The 17,699-nt window shown below is 53.5% G+C and overlaps 2 protein-coding genes across 4 annotated transcripts; one reads left to right on the forward strand and one right to left on the reverse strand.

The window, feature by feature from the left end:
- Positions 1-953: 953 nt before the first annotated feature.
- On the forward strand, positions 954-5,794 carry KLHL33 (kelch like family member 33). 2 transcript variants are annotated; one of them, XM_066983665.1, is made up of 5 exons: positions 954-1,542; positions 2,101-2,628; positions 3,246-3,882; positions 4,265-4,435; positions 4,980-5,794. In XM_066983665.1, exons 1-5 carry the CDS (start codon positions 1,509-1,511, stop codon positions 5,554-5,556), a joined length of 1,947 nt encoding a protein of 648 aa, XP_066839766.1. In that variant the 5' UTR covers positions 954-1,508; the 3' UTR covers positions 5,557-5,794. The 2 variants fall into 2 exon arrangements, with proteins under 2 accessions (XP_066839766.1, XP_066839765.1); XM_066983664.1 differs by having other exon boundaries at positions 956-1,542; positions 2,949-3,882.
- A 5,216-nt stretch (positions 5,795-11,010) lies between these two features.
- Positions 11,011-17,594, reverse strand: GP1BA (glycoprotein Ib platelet subunit alpha). 2 transcript variants are annotated; one of them, XM_013196264.3, is made up of 2 exons: positions 15,605-17,594; positions 11,011-13,571 (listed from the first exon to the last, which is right to left on the reverse strand). In XM_013196264.3, exons 1-2 carry the CDS (start codon positions 15,656-15,658, stop codon positions 11,424-11,426), a joined length of 2,202 nt encoding a protein of 733 aa, XP_013051718.3. In that variant the 5' UTR covers positions 15,659-17,594; the 3' UTR covers positions 11,011-11,423. The 2 variants fall into 2 exon arrangements, with proteins under 2 accessions (XP_013051718.3, XP_066840156.1); XM_066984055.1 differs by lacking the exon at positions 15,605-17,594 and adding an exon at positions 14,048-14,376.
- Between the last annotated feature and the right edge of the window lie 105 nt (positions 17,595-17,699).

Genomic DNA, 17,699 nt, shown 5'->3' on the forward strand with positions numbered 1-17,699 from the left:
AGGTTGAAGAATTTGGGGGGTGGAGGGGTTATGGATTGCCCATAGCTAAGTGTCTGGGAGCTTGGGTGCTTTCTCCTGTAAGCATTTAAGGAAGACTAGAGCCCACAACTAAAGAACTGGGAAATACCCGAGGCTGGAAGGGACCTCCAGAGGTCTTCCAGCTCAGAGGTGGAGCAGGTGTGGTCGAATGTTCTGTGTGCAGACTGCAGCGCATCCAGCAAAGGCCACCAAGGGTGTTGAGGTATGGGATGCATGAGGAGAGGCTAATAGAACTGGATTGCTCAGCCCAGAGAAAAGAAGGTGAAGGGGTGATCAAAGAGGATTTTTCACAGGTTGATGGTTACAGAAAAGATGGATTCAGGTGCACAGTGAAAGGATGAAAATAGTAAGCGCAAGTTGCAGAAAGGGAAATTGTGCCTGGCTAGAACAAGAAAATATAATCTTACAGTTGGGGTAGGTAAGCACTGGAAAATGGACCCAGAGGGGCTGTGAAACCTTCGTCTTCGGGGACATGGAAAATTGAGCCAGACATATGGGAATATGAGGGTACAGGGACAGGAAATTGGGGGCTGGGGATATGAGTTCATGGAGAGGGAACATGCACTAGGGGAAATAGGGTTGGAGAGGGGAGTGCTGAAAGATGGGAGGGTGTCAGGACAGGAAACATGGAGATTTGGGGATCCAAGGACAGAAGAGGTGGGGATGGAGCAGCATGGGGTGGGGACATGGTCATGGCCATGGTAGGCTGCGCTGCTCTCGGTGCACATGGGGGCCCCAAGGGTCATGTCCTTGTTGGTGTCCCTGTGTGCCCCCTGGTGTGGGCTGGGGAACCCTGCCTCTTCTATGGGGGGGTCGGCAGGGCTGGGCAGCAGCTTGGGAGAACAGCGGGGGTCTCTCCCTGCCATACAGCTGGGGGTGCAGGGGGGGTGGTTGCTCTGACACAAGGACTTTTTTGGGGCGGGGGGTGCTGGTGGGGGCTGTGGAGGGGGCTCCAGAAGCATGAGCAAGGTTTGGGGGGGAATCTGATGGGCCAGAGGCTGGCACTGCCTGCCGGGGATAAGCCCAGGGTTTACGGCCCTGCCTGCACCCTCCTGCCTGAGAAGGGGGGGGGGTGGAAATCCCAGCGGTGTCCTCCTGCCCTGCCGTCCTCCTGCCCTGCCGTCCTCAGGGAACCCCAGTGTCTGACCGCCCCATCCTGGGGACAGGGGCCACGGCCCTCCCTCTGCCCGGGCCCATCCCAGCTCCGTTGCTGGGGCCACGTGTCCAGGCTGGGCTATAATTACCCAGACACATTCCTGGGGGGTCACAGGAGCGTCCTGGAGCTGCGGCAGGCGGTAAGGGGGGACGGGCGCGCGGTTGCCGCACACCGTGCAGTATGGCAGCGCAGGATGCAGCGCACGGCACGTGCCACGCGACAGGCAGCGCTGCAAAGGACACTTGACACCCTGCGACAACGCGATCGATGCGCGGGGTGCCACGGGGCGACGGGGCATGCAGTGTGATGTGCCATGCCAGGGTCGGCACGATGCAGCACGGCAAACGGTGTGAGAGGACGCACGATGCATGGCGTCACGCACGGTTTACGGGGCAACGCGTGCCCGCATGCGGTGGGCACCAAAGGGGTGGGCATCGTGTCTTCAAGGAGAGGCAGGCCAGGGGTCAGCAGCTTGGGTGGTGGTGGAGCTCCGGTAGTTTTGAATGTGGGGTAATGGCTGGGCCAGAACTTCATGGCTTCTACTACGGGGCAGAAACTTTGGTGGGGGACACTCAGCTATGGGGCTGTGGCTTTCAGTTGGCTTTGGTGATGGGTCAGTAGCTTCATCCCATGCTATAGAGCAGAGGGTTGAGTGATGAGGCAGATAGGGGGCATCACATTCATCTATGGGGCTGCAGTTTCGGCAAGGGGCATCAAATTCAGCTATGGGGCAGTAGCAGAGCCTGGTGGTGGTCTCTAGAGCCTTTGGCAATGGATCCAGTGGCTTTCACTATGGGGCAGTGCCAGCAGCAGCACCCCGTATCCCCACCCAGGACTCCTGCCGTTGGCCAGAGGCTCTGGTTGTGGGAATGGCACCCTGACCCCTGCTCCCTATGTTCCCACAGGCAAGATGTGGGTTGCAGAGGGGCCAGCCCCATCCCAGTGGCAACTGCGGGATGGGACCCACGCCGGACAGTTCCTGGCTGTCGCCAATGACCTCCGCACCGCAGGACAGCTGGTGGACGTGGCTGTGGGTCCAGAGGGCGATGCGGCCCATGCCGTGGTCCTAGCATCCGTCAGCTCCTTCTTCCTACGCTTTCTGGAGGGCAGGACCAGAGAGCTGCGCCAGGGACCCCCTTCCCACGTCCCCCTTCCACCCGGGGTCACACTATGGGGCTGGCGAGCCGTGCTGGCCTTTGCCTATGAGGGAACCATGCCCTGTGGCAGAGAGAGGGAGGTAGAGGAGGCTGCAAGGGCTCTGGGGGCCCCCCGGGTGGTGGCTGCCTGTGCCTCCCGGCTGGAGAATGACCGCCAGGAGGGGGGTCCTGAGGCCCTGGAGGAGCAGTGGGAGACTCTCAGAGCCATGGAGAAGCTCCATGCCTGCGGCTTGGGTTGCGACCTCCAGCTGCAGGCAGGGGATGAGGTTATCCCAGGTGAGCCGGGGGGCGGGTGGGCTCATGGGGTGGGGGTGGGGGGGCAGGGGAAGGGAGGGAATTGAGGAGGCGGCAGGGCACGCTGGGACCCCTAGGTCCCCGGGAAGGGAGAGTGGGTGCACAGGGTCAGTGCCAGGGTCTCCAGTGCCTGTCTTGAAGTGTGTGGGGGGAGCGGGAGGTGCCCCATGGCTGGTCCTCTCGGGTCGGCAGGAGGACCAGCAGGGGATGTCTGAGCTTCTGGGGGGCTGCGAGGTGCAAAGGGCAGTACCCAGACACTGGGTCCCCCTCCTGCCCCCATCGTTTTCCCTCCTTTCACCTAGTTCAGCGCCTGGCCCTGAGCTGCTCCTGTGACTTCTTCCGGGCCCTCTTCACTTGCCCCATGCGGGAGGCAACCCACGACCCTGCTGCCCCACTGGCCACGGGACTGTCCCCAGAGGAGCTGCGCCTCCTCCTCTCCTTCGCCTACACAGGGGCTGTGGCGGGACCATGGCCTGTAGTCTTGGAGGCAGCCGAGACCTCCCTGCGCTACCAGGCCTGGGGGCTCCTCACCCTCTGCCTGGATGTTTTCACCCATGGCCTGACCCCAGAAACTGGTCTGGATGTGCTGTCCTTTGCAGTGGCCTATGGGCTGGCCCAGGTGAGCCGCATAGCAGAGGACTACATCTTGGCCACCTTCCCCACTGTGGTGGCCACACCAGCCTTCCTGGATCTTCCTGCACACCTCCTGATCCGCCTCCTCCGCTCTGATGGTCTCAATGTCCTCCACGAACTGGAGGCTTTGGAAGCAGCATCCCGATGGCTTGTGGCCAACGGAGATGGCCAAGAGGACCTAGCCAAGGAAGTCTTGTCATCTGTTCGCTTTGCCCTCATGTCTGGTCAGGAGCTGAAGAAGGTCCAGTCAGTGGCCGCAGGGGCAGCTGACCCAGGGCTCCTCCGCCAGCTCATGATAGCAAGTTTGGACCCTGTGGCCCAGCTGCCGTGCCGGGTGCGTTCCTTGCAAGAGGTGCTGGTGGTCTGTGGTGGAGACAAACTGACAACCAACATGGCTGCCCGGAAGCCCAGCAGGCACCTCTGGTTTGCCCACCGCTACCTCAGTGCTGTGGGGCTGGTGAAGCGTGTGGAGTGGAGGGCGCTGGGGCACTTTCCTGACGGTCCACGCTTCCGCCATGCTGTAGCTGTGGTAGGCAACATCCTCTACGTCCTGGGTGGAAAGCGCTACTATGGGGTCCATGACACCCTGGCCAGTGTTTACAGGTGAGGGCTACAGGGGACCGAGAGGTAGCCTGTGGGACTGGAACTACTGGGGGAGCGAGAGCTACCACACGGACCCAAGGCTGTGTGGTATTTTGGTTGTCTGTTGGACTGGGAGCTTCCTGTCCCTGCGGAGCTATCCCGCCTGGGGATGTTACAGGATTTGTAGGGGACAGGGAGGGAGGCCCCCCACCCAGAGATGTAGCCTTACAGCCTTATGGGATCAGTATTGCTGGAGGGGGGAGGATGTTTCCATGCAAGGGTCTCCAGAGCATTACGGGGTTGGTTGCCTGTGGGTGGTTTGCTGCCCTCAGCAGTGCCAACACCACCTCATGCCGCTGTGGGTGATGGCTAGTCTCTTGCCCCCATGTCCTCTCAACACCAGGTATCGGCCTATGGATGATTCCTGGGAGCGCCTGGCAAGCATGACCTGCGGGCGGAGCTACTTCGCTGCTGTGGCACTTGGGGGCTTCATCTATGCCCTGGGGGGCAGCTCAGGTGACCTCTACTGCACAGACACCGTGGAGTGCTATGACCTGTCCGCTGACACCTGGAGGTGAGACCTCTCCTCCCAGACACCTGCTTTCCTCTGCCCTCGTAGCCCCTTGCATTAGCCAGTGGTGCCCACTGAGTGGTCTTGGGGTCACTGACGCTCCCATGGAGGAGTCACTGGCCTGCAGTTGGCATGTGTGGAAGAAGTGTCCCTTGGGACACTGGGTGCTGGCCAGTGATGCCTATTGGTAGTGAATGGGTTGGCCAGTAGTGTTCACTGAGGTTCTGTTGGCCATCTGCCAATGTCGGGAATCATTTAAATGCCTTCCAGCTATGTTCCTTGGGTGCTCCACCAGGTGTTGACCAACACTGCCTACTGGGGGAGTCCCTTGTGGGTCGACTAAGGGTGTCGTTTGTTGAACAGCGATGCCCCTTGTGCATCCATTACATGCAGCTAATGCTGCCCGCTGGGGCTCGGCCAGCAGTGCCTGCTGAGTGATCAAAGGATCCGTGGCCAGCAGTGCTCAGCAGGGACCTGCTGGCCAGGCAGCCACCGAGGGGCAGCCCTGCTTTACCTGCCCTTCACTGTTCCCTCTCTCCTTGCCCAGGACGTGCCAGCCCCTGCCGATGGCTCTGTGTGGGCATGCAGCATGTGCCCTGGATGGTGCCCTCTACGTTTCAGGGGGCTGTGACGAGGCATACCAGTGCCAGACGGCCCTTCTGCGCTACGTCCCGGGTGCACCTGCCACGTTCCTGGCCCCCATGAATGGCCAGCGAGCTGGCCACGTCATGGAAGAGGCAGGCGGGCAGCTCTATGTGGCTGGGGGACTTTGCCAGCGGGATGGGCAGAGTGGCTACAAGGACCAGCTGGCCTTTGAGGTCTACAGCCCCAAGCTAAATATCTGGGTCCTGCTCAGCCCCCTGCCCCAAGCCCATGTAGTGGGGGGTGCGGCTGTGCTGGGAGGGGAGCTGCTCGTACTAGGTGGGTACAGTCATGAAACCTACCGGGATACTCATTTGATCCATGCCTACCAGCCAGGCACCCGGCGCTGGATCACCCGGGGCACCTTGCCCCATGCCTATACTGACCTCCAGGTGTGTGTCCTCACTGTGCCCTCGGCCTTACGTGGCCCCAGCTGCCTTGAGGTTTCCTCTAGATCATCTGACACCCACCGTAACAGTTAGTGGACCTTAAAAGCTCTGTACCCCTTATTGGTCTCCCAACGGGCATCTCTACAGGGCATAATTGACCCCAGATCCCTCCTCAGCCCCCATGGTACTTTGCCCTAGATTGTGGGGACCCTGTGGGACACAAAGACCCCCACACTGCAAAACTGTGCCTCCAGGAATGCTCAGGAGGTTGCTCCACCACCTCAATTCCCCCCACACGCTTGGATTGAATAAACATGGTTCCTGAACAGCTCATCTGGGTCTTATTTGTTCTGCTGGGGAACCCAGGCATCCAGAGGCTTCTCACAAGGAACAGGAGGACAGCAGGTGACTGCAGGCTGAGTGTCCTGGATGGGTGCTGGTGGGGACCAGGCTTGTCTGTATTCTGGGGTCTGCTGGGGAATGGTTATGGAGGGCACTGGGGCTCTGAATGTCTGTGTTCATTGGGCATAAAGCAGGGGTCTTGGGATTTACAGGCATCTTGGAGTTCATGTGGGATTCTGAGGGAATAAGGGAGTCCTGGGGTGCCAGGGTTTTGGGGTAGATTCTACAATCATAGAATGATTAAGGTTGGAAAAAGCCTCCGAGGTCATCTGGTCCAACTATCCCCCTACCACCAACATCACCCACTAAGCCATGTCCCCGAGCACCATGTCCAACCTTTCCTTAAACACCCCCAGGGATGGCGACTCCACCTACACAGGGCTGTTGGAGGGTTTGAGGTTCCTGGGAGGTCTTGGCTTCCTGGAGTTACCTGGAGGGTTACCTGGAGGTGGGGGACATCCTAGGGAAGTCTTGCAGGGAGAGGCTGAGGTAGTGGGGTTTCTGGGATTAATTGGGGTACTGGTGATAGCCTGAGGGAGGGAATTGAGGGTCCTGGGTGAAGAAGGCAGGGGGAGAGGGATTACAAAAAAACAGAAAACGACAACAACAAAAAAAGCGCCTGAGCTTTTTGGGAGCTCTTGTGAAAGGAAATATTCCAGCTTCAGGAACAAAGATAACTGTAATCCTTATAAGCCTCACCAATTCATGACATAAGCAATCTTGACATTTCACTGAGTGTTATTCCTGGCTGGGAATGGCAGACTGGGAAACCAAACTCCTGCCTGGAGGAAACGTACTGCTCTTCACCCCACTGGCTGCCTGCTGGCCCCTTGGCTTGGTGCCTTGTTAGAACAGCAGACTATGCGAGAAATGTGTGTCTCTAGGACTTCAGCTGGCACAAGTGCTGTGGCAGAGACAAAGATATGCTTCCCCGTTTTGTCCAACCGCTACAGACAGACCAGTGAGTTAGTTATGGGTCACAGGAAACAATGGTGGAGGAAATGCTTTGGAAGGGCAGGACCTTTCCACTTTCCAGCACATGGGGAAAAACTTATACCTGCTGCTCTCATCACCAATGATCACAAGGTATTCATAGCACATTAAAAAAAAAAAAAAGGGGGGGGGGGCAATGGGGAGGAGGGAGAAGGAGTTTTGAAAGGTCATATTCATTACTATGCTAAGAAGATATTCTTAGCATATTAATAAACCTGCAGTTCCTGGGGACAATACCCAGAAGTGGTGATCAAAGATGTATAATATTTTGAGTGGACAGAACAATACAGCACACATACACTTCCGATTGAATACACTTTCATCAAATAGTTTTTTAGGATCAAGCAGTGGTCACAATGAGTTCATGACACACTTGGATTGGCCATTATGTGTTTCAGCAATTGTACAATAATTGTCCAGGTGACAACTACACTCCACCCCTTGATGGACATGGATGTGATCACCTGCATGCCAGTCTGGTACTCATATCTGCAGCTCGTCATAGTAGACGTAATGTTGATGCACAGCATGTTGCAGTGCTTACTAACGGCACAGTAGCCAGGAATCAGAGCTATCTACTTGCCTTGCAGTCTGAACGATGTGTTGATTCTGATGTAAAACTTGTATTCCTACAACATATTGCTGTTTTTCAGTTCCGTCAATGACTGCATGTCATTTAAAGCCCATGCTATCCAATTTCCAATGTGCCCTATCCCCTGCCACATGTTGACACTATTCAGCGTGACTTGTGGCAACCAAGATGAGAGAATTATCTTTTGGTATTGCTATTTTCACCTGTTCTACGGGTAATACTTTGCATATGGAACTCGTAGTCCGATCAATTGATTCATTTACCAGCTGAAATGTATTGCACAGTACTCACATCTAGATTTAATGGTTTTACTTCTTATCTTTAACATTTTTGTAGAGCCTTTCAATCTGCCTGGTGCTTCTGTGTAAGCTTCAGTGTATGATATTCCACCATTTGGCTACACAGAAAAATCTTAAATTTCTTGTGAGGGCAGGGGCCAGCTCTGCAGATGCCCATCTCCTTGATCACCTGCAGCAATAGACCTGGCACTCAAGAGCCCACGCTGAGGCGATACCTGCAGGTGTCCTGCACATGCCCCAGACAGGACAGGACATGTTCCCTGACAGGACCTTATACCCTACATGCATCTACATGAAATTACACAATACTTAGTATTAAAAAAGTATATGCATTATAATCTGATATGTTTGCTTGTGTAACAGCCCTTGTGTCCAAGAGAACACTATTCTGAGATTATTTTTTTTTAATGTACAACAGGCTTACAATTAGAGGAATTTAGACTGTTCTGAACCTAGATGATCTCTTAAACCTTCTGTAGTTGTTTACCTTTTTCCCCGTTTGTCGACTGTTTTACTAATTCCCATGTTACTCTTGCTGGCTGTGGCACATTAACCTTGTCTGGCTGCCAGACACCCACCCAGCTGCTCTCCCACTTCCCCTCCTCAACAGGGCAGGGGGAAAAAATAAGATGAAAACATCCGTGGGTTGAGACAAAGACAGGGAGATCACTCACCAACTACCCTCATGAGTAAAACAGACTCAACTTGGGGAAAATTGATTTATTTCCAATAAAAATAGCGTTGGGTGGTGAGAAACAAGGACCAAAACTAGACCGTCTTCTGCTGCGCCTTCTCTCCCGACACCTCCACCTCGCCTCACCTTGAGCAGTGCAGGGCGATGGGTTGTGGGGGATGTGGCCAGTCTGTAACAGCTCCTCTCTGCCGCTCCTCAATAACAAAGCTCAGCAAGTCACCCCTAAACATAGAAATTGCAGCTGTCTTTATCACAAGGCCGTGACCCTCAGTGCTTTATCAGCAAAGCTTTCAGCAGCTGACAAGGGACCACAGTGCTTGTGAAGGTAGAAATTGCTCCCTCCTGCTTGACCTTTCTCTAAGTGCTTGGGTAGGCAGCAAGGAGAAGAAGGAATCCTCCTGTCATTCATATCAATCTATATATTTTTATAAACATCTTTTTATTATTGCAGCGAACTGGTATTACCTGCGTGACCTGTTGCAGACTCCTGGTATAAAAGAGGAGGCCCAAATACAGCAGAAGCAAGACCAAACTTTGGAAAGAAACATGGAATGATGGAATTGCTGTAGAAGCAGAGAACATCACCTGTAAGTACAACCACTGGTGAATTTGCCAGCAGTGGTGTCTCAGGGTATTTTCAAATGCTACAACCAACTGAAAGTTGCAAACACAGCCTAGCAGTATTAAGATTTTCTTAAACATTTTATTTTTTTTTTTCTAATTGAAAAGTGCATAGTTACTTGCTTTCCTTGAGCACACAAACACTTTTCTCTGTAGTAGATACATACAGAAGTTCGGCCTGTATGCCTGACAGTTTCCCCTTATGTATGCTTGCATTTCCCTGCCCATGCCAAAGCATGCTGGAATGGTCCATCAGTCCTGCATGGACTTCTGCTTTGGGGGCAAAATCAAAGTACAGAGTAGGTAAATGGACAATGAAGTGGATTGAAATGTCTTCTCAGTGATGCCCAGACAGGATCAGATCACATGGAACTTCATCTGAACTCAAGAAAAAACTGTTTTACTGTGAGGGCAGTCAAACACTGAAACAGGTTGTGGAGTCTCCATCTATGGAGATATTATAACCCAACTAGACGTGGTCCTGGGCAACCTGCTCTGGCTGTCCTGTTTGACTAGATGATCTCCAGAACTCCTCTCCAACCTAAGCCATTCTGTGATTGCTGCTCCTCAGAAAACTCAGACAATTTTGCAGTCCTGGGGTTTTTACTCTGCTAGAAGTAGTAAGAAAGTGAAAAAGAAAATTTCCTTGGAATGTTGTCCTGTTGTTTGTGTAAGATGTGCAAGATTCATATCAATGAATGTTCTTTTCTGAGCCCTTTTTCTTATAATTGCAGAAGACAAGTAGCAGCTAATACTAAAACAGCTTATCAAAAACAAGATGCAAACACCAAAGAAGGCAGAGCTAGTTCAGGTAGAGAAATATGAATGCAAGAATGGCATAGAGACTGAGAACATCGGCAGCTACAGTCTACTACAGGTGAATTTACTCATAGAGTTGCCCATGTTATCTGACACTGTCAATAGAAATAGTTCACCCCAGCCTAGATGTAGCTGCAAATCACACCCTCTTGATGACTGTTTTTCTGGATGTGTGCTTTCGATTGGATTCATCAGAAAAATTGAATCAGTTGATAATATCTGAATCTGGTTGGTCCAAACACATGAGTACTCAGTACCAACAGGGATTTTGCATTGTAGCTTCCTCTTCTGAATATATGGCAACTGAATGCACGGACTCTTATTGTGATCAAGTAAGAAACAGTCTTTACCCGGCTATGCTCCTTTTATACACTTTCCTTTCAGAGGCTTTCCCCACAATTTAAACAATTGGCCTTTTGTGCCACCCCCACCGTGACATACGAGGTTAAAGCGTCAGCCAACAGCGACATCTTATGGCTTTCTGTTCCTCCATCCTGTCAGGCTTTGATCATATCGGTTATAGTAGGGTTAGCAGTTTTAATAGATCGCAAAATTTTCCTACAGTCTGCATTAGCGTTTTCAATTGCCAGTTGTCGCAACAGACTCTCCCGTGTGGCAGGATTCTCCACCTAAGGATTCTCCACCTAAGGATTCTCCACATTCTACAACATTGTGCAACCAAGCCAGAAATTTTTTATAGGGCTCGGTGGCTCCCTGCTTTATAGTTGCAAATGAAGCATCTGAATGGACAGGATGGACATTTGGTCTCCGGTCAGGACCACCAGCTCATGACTTCAGGCAGCACTGGACACCACTAAGAGGTCTCCTCGCTCCAGACATCAACAGTGTCGTGGTTAGAGTCCTCATGCATGAAAGGAAAAGTGACTTTTATTTCCCTGATGCAGTTCTCAAGGCCTTTTGGGTCATGCATGGGTGACACCAAAGATGGGGACTGGTGTCTATAGGGCCACATCACATTTTTTCTGCATCTATTCAGTCTCTTCTTGTATAGAGATTGCTCTTGTCCATTTACTTCGAGGATACAGGAAAGAATGGGTTAACATTGAAGCATCACTTAAACAAAGTTTAAGACTACCGGAGGTCCAGTGAAATGAAACTAGCACCCATTTGAAAGTTAGGCAAAGAGAATATTTATTCTGTGATTAGCAACCTGACACTGAGTTGAAAGCATAGCGCATCTTTATGTGCACCATTCAGACAGAAGCGATTAGGACACAGCGTACAAAGCAAGCTCTTCTCAAAAGAAGAAAAAAAAAAAAAGCTCAAAAAGCTCTTCTCACCCCAAAATCAGGCAGTGTCAGCCCCACACTCTGCTCTAGGATGACTTCTACCCCTGCCAAGTACCAAAGTAATTATTGCAGATTCGGCAACCACAATGAGTGTGAGACTGGTGCTAGGGGAAGGAATGGGATGACTTCCCCTTCTGTAGCAAGCAGATCTTCCCCTCATGCAACAAGTGTATATGAGGCAGAACCATGAACCCCCCCCCCCATCCCTCGCTCTGAACATACCGGAGTATTTACAAGGTGTTGCCAGCATACTTCACCCTGACAGTGCCGATGGCCTTGACCCCCCTATCCAGGCTGTAAGCAGAAGGGGCCCTCAGGGAGCCAAGGTTTGTGGCTGTCAGCTTCCTGGAGAAAGACTTGAATGAAGCATTCGGGGGACGGTGGCAGACCCACAGCTCCTTTGTTGTGCAGAAGGAGGACTTTGCAGGAGGACTGTGCTGTATTCCCAGGTCTTTAATTGTGCAGTAGGTGTGGGATGTAGTGACTTCAGGCCACAGCTCTATTTCCTTGATGGTGCAGAATGTGGAGTGTTGGAGGGGGCTTTGAAAGCTGCTGAGATGCCTCACAGGACTTTCTGTTGACTCCCTCCACCTCAACAGTGGGTACTGCACCTCTTGGGTCTGCAGTGATTTGCGCGAGGAAGGCCATCCCACCAGACACATCCACAGCAGCCAGCAAGCTAAAGCCAGCATGGACAGGAGCAGAAGAACCAAGGAGGCCAGGTAGAGCATCCAGTGCAACAGGCAGCAGTGGCTCAGCATCCACTGCACCCACTGCGGACCCTCCCCACCTGCCCGCAAGAGCAGCATGGGCACAGTCTGTGCTGTGGTGGAGCAAGGACAGAGAGGGTGAGGTGGGGGCAGAGGGGATGGCTGGAGGAAGTGTGTGGTGTTCAGGGGAGCCAGCAACTTTGGGGCATGAGGAGAAAGCGTGGTGGTGGAGACCACCAGTGTGGTTGACATCAGAGGAGATGAAGATTTGATGACCGAAGAGGCCCCTGACGTGTTAGTGGAAGGCAATGCTGTGGGACTGCTGGTGGAAAACACGCCAGTGGACATTGGGAGAGTGCTGGTGGCAGGGCTGGTGGCAAGGCTGGTTTGGGGATGGTTGCTGGTGCTGGGGAGGCTGGTGCTCACAGCAGTTGTCAGTGGGGTGGTGGAGATGAAGGTGGTGGGGGGAGCAGAAGTTAGAAGAGGGGTAGTGCTGGGGGGCTGTACGGTGGATGTGATGGTGGAACTGACTGGTGCAGGAGTGGTGGTGCTGGGAGTGCTGGTGCTTGCAGGAACCGCATGGGAAGTGCTTGGGGCAAGGCTGGAGCTAGAAGGGGAGCTGATGGGAGGACTTGTAGTAGCGAGAGGAGGCTGGGTAAGAGCATGTGGGGTAGTAGTGTGCTCTTTGGGGACAGCTGGATGTGTCGTGGGGGAAGGGGACGTGGTAGTTTTTTGGGGTGTTCCTTCCTCATCGTAGTCATACCCATCCCCATCTGTGTCCCCCACATTGCCGCAGTCAGCCTTGAAGCGGATGACAGGCTGATGCTGATGCTCGGGGGGGCTGTGGCACAGCACCTTCTCTGGGGCCACCTCCACCTTCGTCTTCTCCAGGCCCCGCTCTGGCTGGTAGACGCTCCCCTCATTGCTCAGGATCCACTTCCGCAGGTAGAACAGGTTGCAGTCACAGTGCCAGGGATTCTCGGTAAGAAAGACATAGGCGAAGAGGTGCCCCTCAACGAAGAAGTCGGTGGGCAAGGTGTGGAGGAGGTTCCCTGAGAGCCAGAGGGTCTCCAGTGCTTCCAAGTCCTGCAGCAGCTCCTTGGGGAGCTCCTCCAAAAGGTTGTCTGAGAGGTCCAATTCCTTGAGCGCCCGCAGCCCTGCAAAGGTGTCCTGGGGAAGTGTCTGCAGCCGGTTCCCTCGCAGGTCCAGGTCCTGCAGCAGCGGCACGGCGCGGAAAGCCTCCGGGGCCAGATTCTGCAGGGTGTTGTGAGCCAGGGTCAGGCGGGTGAGCGCAGGCAGGCCCTGCAGGTTGGGCAGGTCCACCAGCGCGTTGCGGGACAGCAGCAGCTCCCTGAGGGATGGCAGCGGGGACTCGGTGTGCAGGGCCACCATCCCGTTTTCAGACAGGTCGAGGTCCTGCAGTGCGGCCAGGGGCAGGAAGGCGGCAGTGGAGACAGACGTCAGGTGGTTGGCGTTGAGCAGCAGGATGCCCGTGTCCTCGGGCAGGCCAGAGGGCACTGCGCTGAGAGCCTGTCCCGTGCAGTTCACCTCCAGGATGTCCTTCACCTTGTTCATCTCCGATGGGCAGGGCAGCTGCAGGTCAGTGGCGCCGGCCAGGGGCAGCAGGGCCGGGAGGATCAACGTGAGCAGCGCAGGGAACCGCATGGCCTGCAGGGGAGAGCCCCAGGGCATGGAGACACACGGGTACAGCCCCAGCTTTGCTCCCCACCATTGGCAGCTGTGCCACCAGCCCACATGAAGCCATCTGGAAGCCCCCCCTGAGCCCCCTGCCCCACAGCTCCTCCCTGGCATGTGGGGAGAAGGAGCAGGCCCAAAGGAGGGTGCAGAGCTCGTGCGTGTGCTGTGGCTGCACCCACTCCTCCAGCTGCCCTGGAGAGGCATGTGACCCCCCCCCCCCCCTCATGGCTTTGTCCAAGGGGACAGAGGAGTCCTGCAGCCTTGGCCAGTGTCCACCCCGTCCTCCCGTCCTCATCCTCCCCTGAGGACAGCCGGCTCTTGCCCAGCGAAGCCCTCTGCAAGACTTGTGCTCCTGGGGCAGAAGCACAAATCACCAGAAGAGCTTCCTCTACACAGGTATAACTGTCCCAAGCACCCCCGAGGGCCACCGCCCCCCTGGCACTCACCGTGAACCCCTCAATGTCTGCTCTCCTGCTGCTTTGCCTCCCTCCTGCCCCAGCACTGGGGGCTGCCCTGGCAGCAACGCTCCCAGCAGGGCTGGCCAGGCCCTCTATCAGCACCCCCAGCTGCTGGGAAGGGAGCTGTGGTTTCCGGAGAAGCCAAACTCATCCGCTGTCCTTCAGTATAGCCCCCGCTTTAATTGCACTGCCACACCACGGCTCTTTGCAAACGCCTCCATCTCATGTTTCCGTAAGAAATTGTGGATCAGACTGGCTACATAATTTCTTGCTTAAGGTCCCTTGACCTGGGGACTGCAGCCTGGTTGGCGAACCAGAGAGGAGCAGCTTTTGCACATCACCTCAGCTGGTTAGTGGTGGTGACCAGGAGGGCTCCTTTCTTTCTGGCTTCCCAGAAGAGAGAGGGATGGCTCTTCTAGAGAGCTGCAAGGCAGCTTTAACGTTAGTGGGAGAAGCCACAGCACAGTGCAGGCAAGGAGATTAGGAACAGAGGAAGGAACTGGGTTTTGCAATTCTTCCTGCTCTCCATTCCCGTGGCCCAGCCATCTCCACTTCCCCGGCCCATAGGTCACCACCAAGCATTTTGGGCACCAGGGCTGGAGGTCACCCAAAATCTACAAGGGCAGGTGCTTCAGAGGAGGGGAGATACTGATTTTGTACTGTTTCTACATTCTGTGGAACATGGCGGGTTAATGCCAGTCAGCAGCTGAAGACCCAGCAACTGCTTGCCCACTGCCCCCCCAAAGCAGGATGGGGGAGAGAACTGGAAGAGCAAAAGGGAGAAAAAAACACCTCGTGTTGAGATAATGAGAGTTTAATAAGAGAAGGGAAGGGAGAAAAAAAACAAGTAATGCAAAGGCAATCACTCACTGCTTCCCACCAGCAGACCAATGCTCAGTCAGACCCTGACCCACAGTACCTAGGAAAGATACCCCAAAGTTTATTGCTGAGCATGCTGTTGTAGAACGATAGAATAGAAACACAGAATGATTTGGGTTAGAAGGGACCTTTAAAGATCATTCTGTTTAATCCCCTGCCATGGGCAGGGACACCTTCCGCTAAATCAGGTTGCTCAGCACAGGCTCATGTCTCAAGCCTGTCTAGGTCCCTCTGGATGGCATCCTGTCCTTCCACCGTGTCGACCACACAACACAGCTTGGTGTTGTCTGCACACATGCTGAGGATGCACTCAATCCCACTGTCCATGTCGCTGACAAAGATGTTAAATAGTGCTGGTCCCAGTACAGACCCCTAAGGGACACCACTCATCCCTGCTCTCCACCTGGACCTGGAGCCACTAACTGCAACTCTTTGAGTGCAGCCATCCGGACAATTCCTTACCCACCGAGTGGTCCCTCTGTGTTCTAGTTAGATTCCAGGGGCTGAAGCTGATTAGTTCAGCCCAGCAAGGATCAGACACAGTGTATATATATATAAAGCAAGCGAGCTATTCAGGCATATCAAATACACTCGCACATACACACACACACCTGAGCAGCGATAGAAAAACAAAGAATTTATTAACGAGTTAGCTTGTTAACATACCGATCCCAGGGTGATGGCAAGGTTACCAATGAGCGTGATGCTTTTCCCAGCCATTGATGTCCGTTACCGAGATCCAATAGGTCGTAGATACTTAGCCAGGTTGTGGTTGGCACCCCATCGGTGTGGTAGTTATCAACATCTTGTGTTGCGTCCCCGCAGAGGCAACGTTGACCTCGGTTGATGTTCCTGCCTCTCCGATGCAGAGCAACTTGCTCTGTTTATATGTTTTGCCCCTGCATGCTCCAAAACCCTATAGGTTGCTAGTTGATAGGCTGCTGCGGTCATGCACAGCTGCATGGCCAGCGCGTGCTGTGCGGACGGCAGCATTGTCTCGTGCCGGATGACTTGTGGCCTGGTGCCATATTGCTGAGCTAGCAATATGTGCTCTCACAAGGTCAGTGTTCTGCCTTGCTAGGTTCACAACAATGCCTGTTTCACATCGGACCTACCTAACGGTTTTTAGTCCTAACACGCTCTGTCAGATCCATGTCTCTCCAATTTAGAGACAAGGATATCATGGGGGACAGTGTCAAATGCTTTGCACGGTCCAGGTAGATGATGTCTGCTGCTCTTCCCCCATCCACCAAGGCTGCAACCCAGCTGTAGAAGGCCACCAGATTTGTCAGGCACAAACTGCCCTTAGTGAGGCCATGTTGGCTGTCACCAGTCACCTTCTTATTTTCCATGTCCCTTAGCAGAGTCTCCTGGAGGATCTGCTCCATGATCTTGCCAGGCACGGAGGTGAGACTGACTGGCCTGTCGTTCCCCAGCCTCGGGGTATGGGACATCCCTTTGGTCAGCTGGGGTCAGCTGTCCCTGCTGCGTCACCCTGTAGACTCTCACCCACTCTCAGCTTAAGTAGCACTTTATTTTGTCTGAAAAGAAGTCAGCTTCTTAAACCTAAAATTGTTTCTAAGGAAAACTTCCTAATGTCTACTTAATTTACAGTCCAGATGTTTTGATACTTACAATTGTCTTACTCCAGATACTCTTACAGACAAAATGATTATAATAAACCTGCTGGGATTATAAGCAGGGTTTTAAACTAGATGCAGCTGGGGAAGGGGACGTACATGTGAGTGATGGAAATGAACCTAGGAACACTGTCCCTTTAGGAAATACTTGTGAACTGTCCCAAAGCAATTCGGAAGGGTTCCTCTGAAAAGGTGATGACACCAACAGCCCAGCTGAAGTGCCTCTACATCAATGCACGCAGCATGGGAAACAAGCAGAAGGAGTTGGAAACCATGGTACAATTAAAGAGACTTGGGGAGACTGGTCGAGGGTTTGGGAGCACAAGTCGTGTTCTCCTCTATCCCTCCAGTTATAGGCAATAATGAGGGACTGGACATGATGAGCCAGAAGATTAATAATTGGCTCTGAGCCTGGTGTCACTGGCAGGTGACCAGCAGAAAAGGGTTTTAGGATGGGAGTTGGCAGGGTTCATTGACAGAGCTTTACACTAGGTATGAAGGGGGGTGGGGGTAGAACTGGGGTCACCAGAAAGGAGCCTGTATGTAACATGCCAGTTCTCGTGGGTGAGGAATGTGCTAGCAAGACCTTGCAGTCTTGTGTTTTGGTGAAGGATGAGGATGACATAGCAATTTGCAGGAAGGACACAAGGGCTGGTGAGAGGTTGGTAACTATGAAAACACCTGAGTATGGTCAAGAGGGTATCAGGTCTTCTCCATCCCAAAAGGTGGCCCAGCTGAGGTGCATTTACACTAATGCACGCAGTATGGGTAACAAACAGGAGGAGCTGGAGGCCACCGTGCTAGTAGGAAACTATGATATAGTTGCCATCATGGAAACCTGGTGGGATGATTCCCATGACTGGAGCGTGGCTGTTGATGGTTACAAACTGTTCAGAAGGGATAGGTGAGGAAGGAGGGGAGGTGGAGTTGCCTTCTATGTTAGGAAGTGGATAGATGATCTAGTTGCCTGGACTTGTGCTGTGGCCAGGGGACTGCACAAACACAGCCTGGACAAGTTCTACTGGTGTGCTTTCATAGCCTTCTGCAGGGTGAGGTGACTCGTGTCTCAGAAGTGTCTGCAACTTCCCCCTGCCTAAAGGATGTGGATGCAATAGCTGCAG

The sequence above is a fragment of the Anser cygnoides genome, chromosome 27 (genome assembly GCF_040182565.1).
Source record: "Anser cygnoides isolate HZ-2024a breed goose chromosome 27, Taihu_goose_T2T_genome, whole genome shotgun sequence".
NCBI lineage: Eukaryota > Metazoa > Chordata > Aves > Anseriformes > Anatidae > Anser > Anser cygnoides.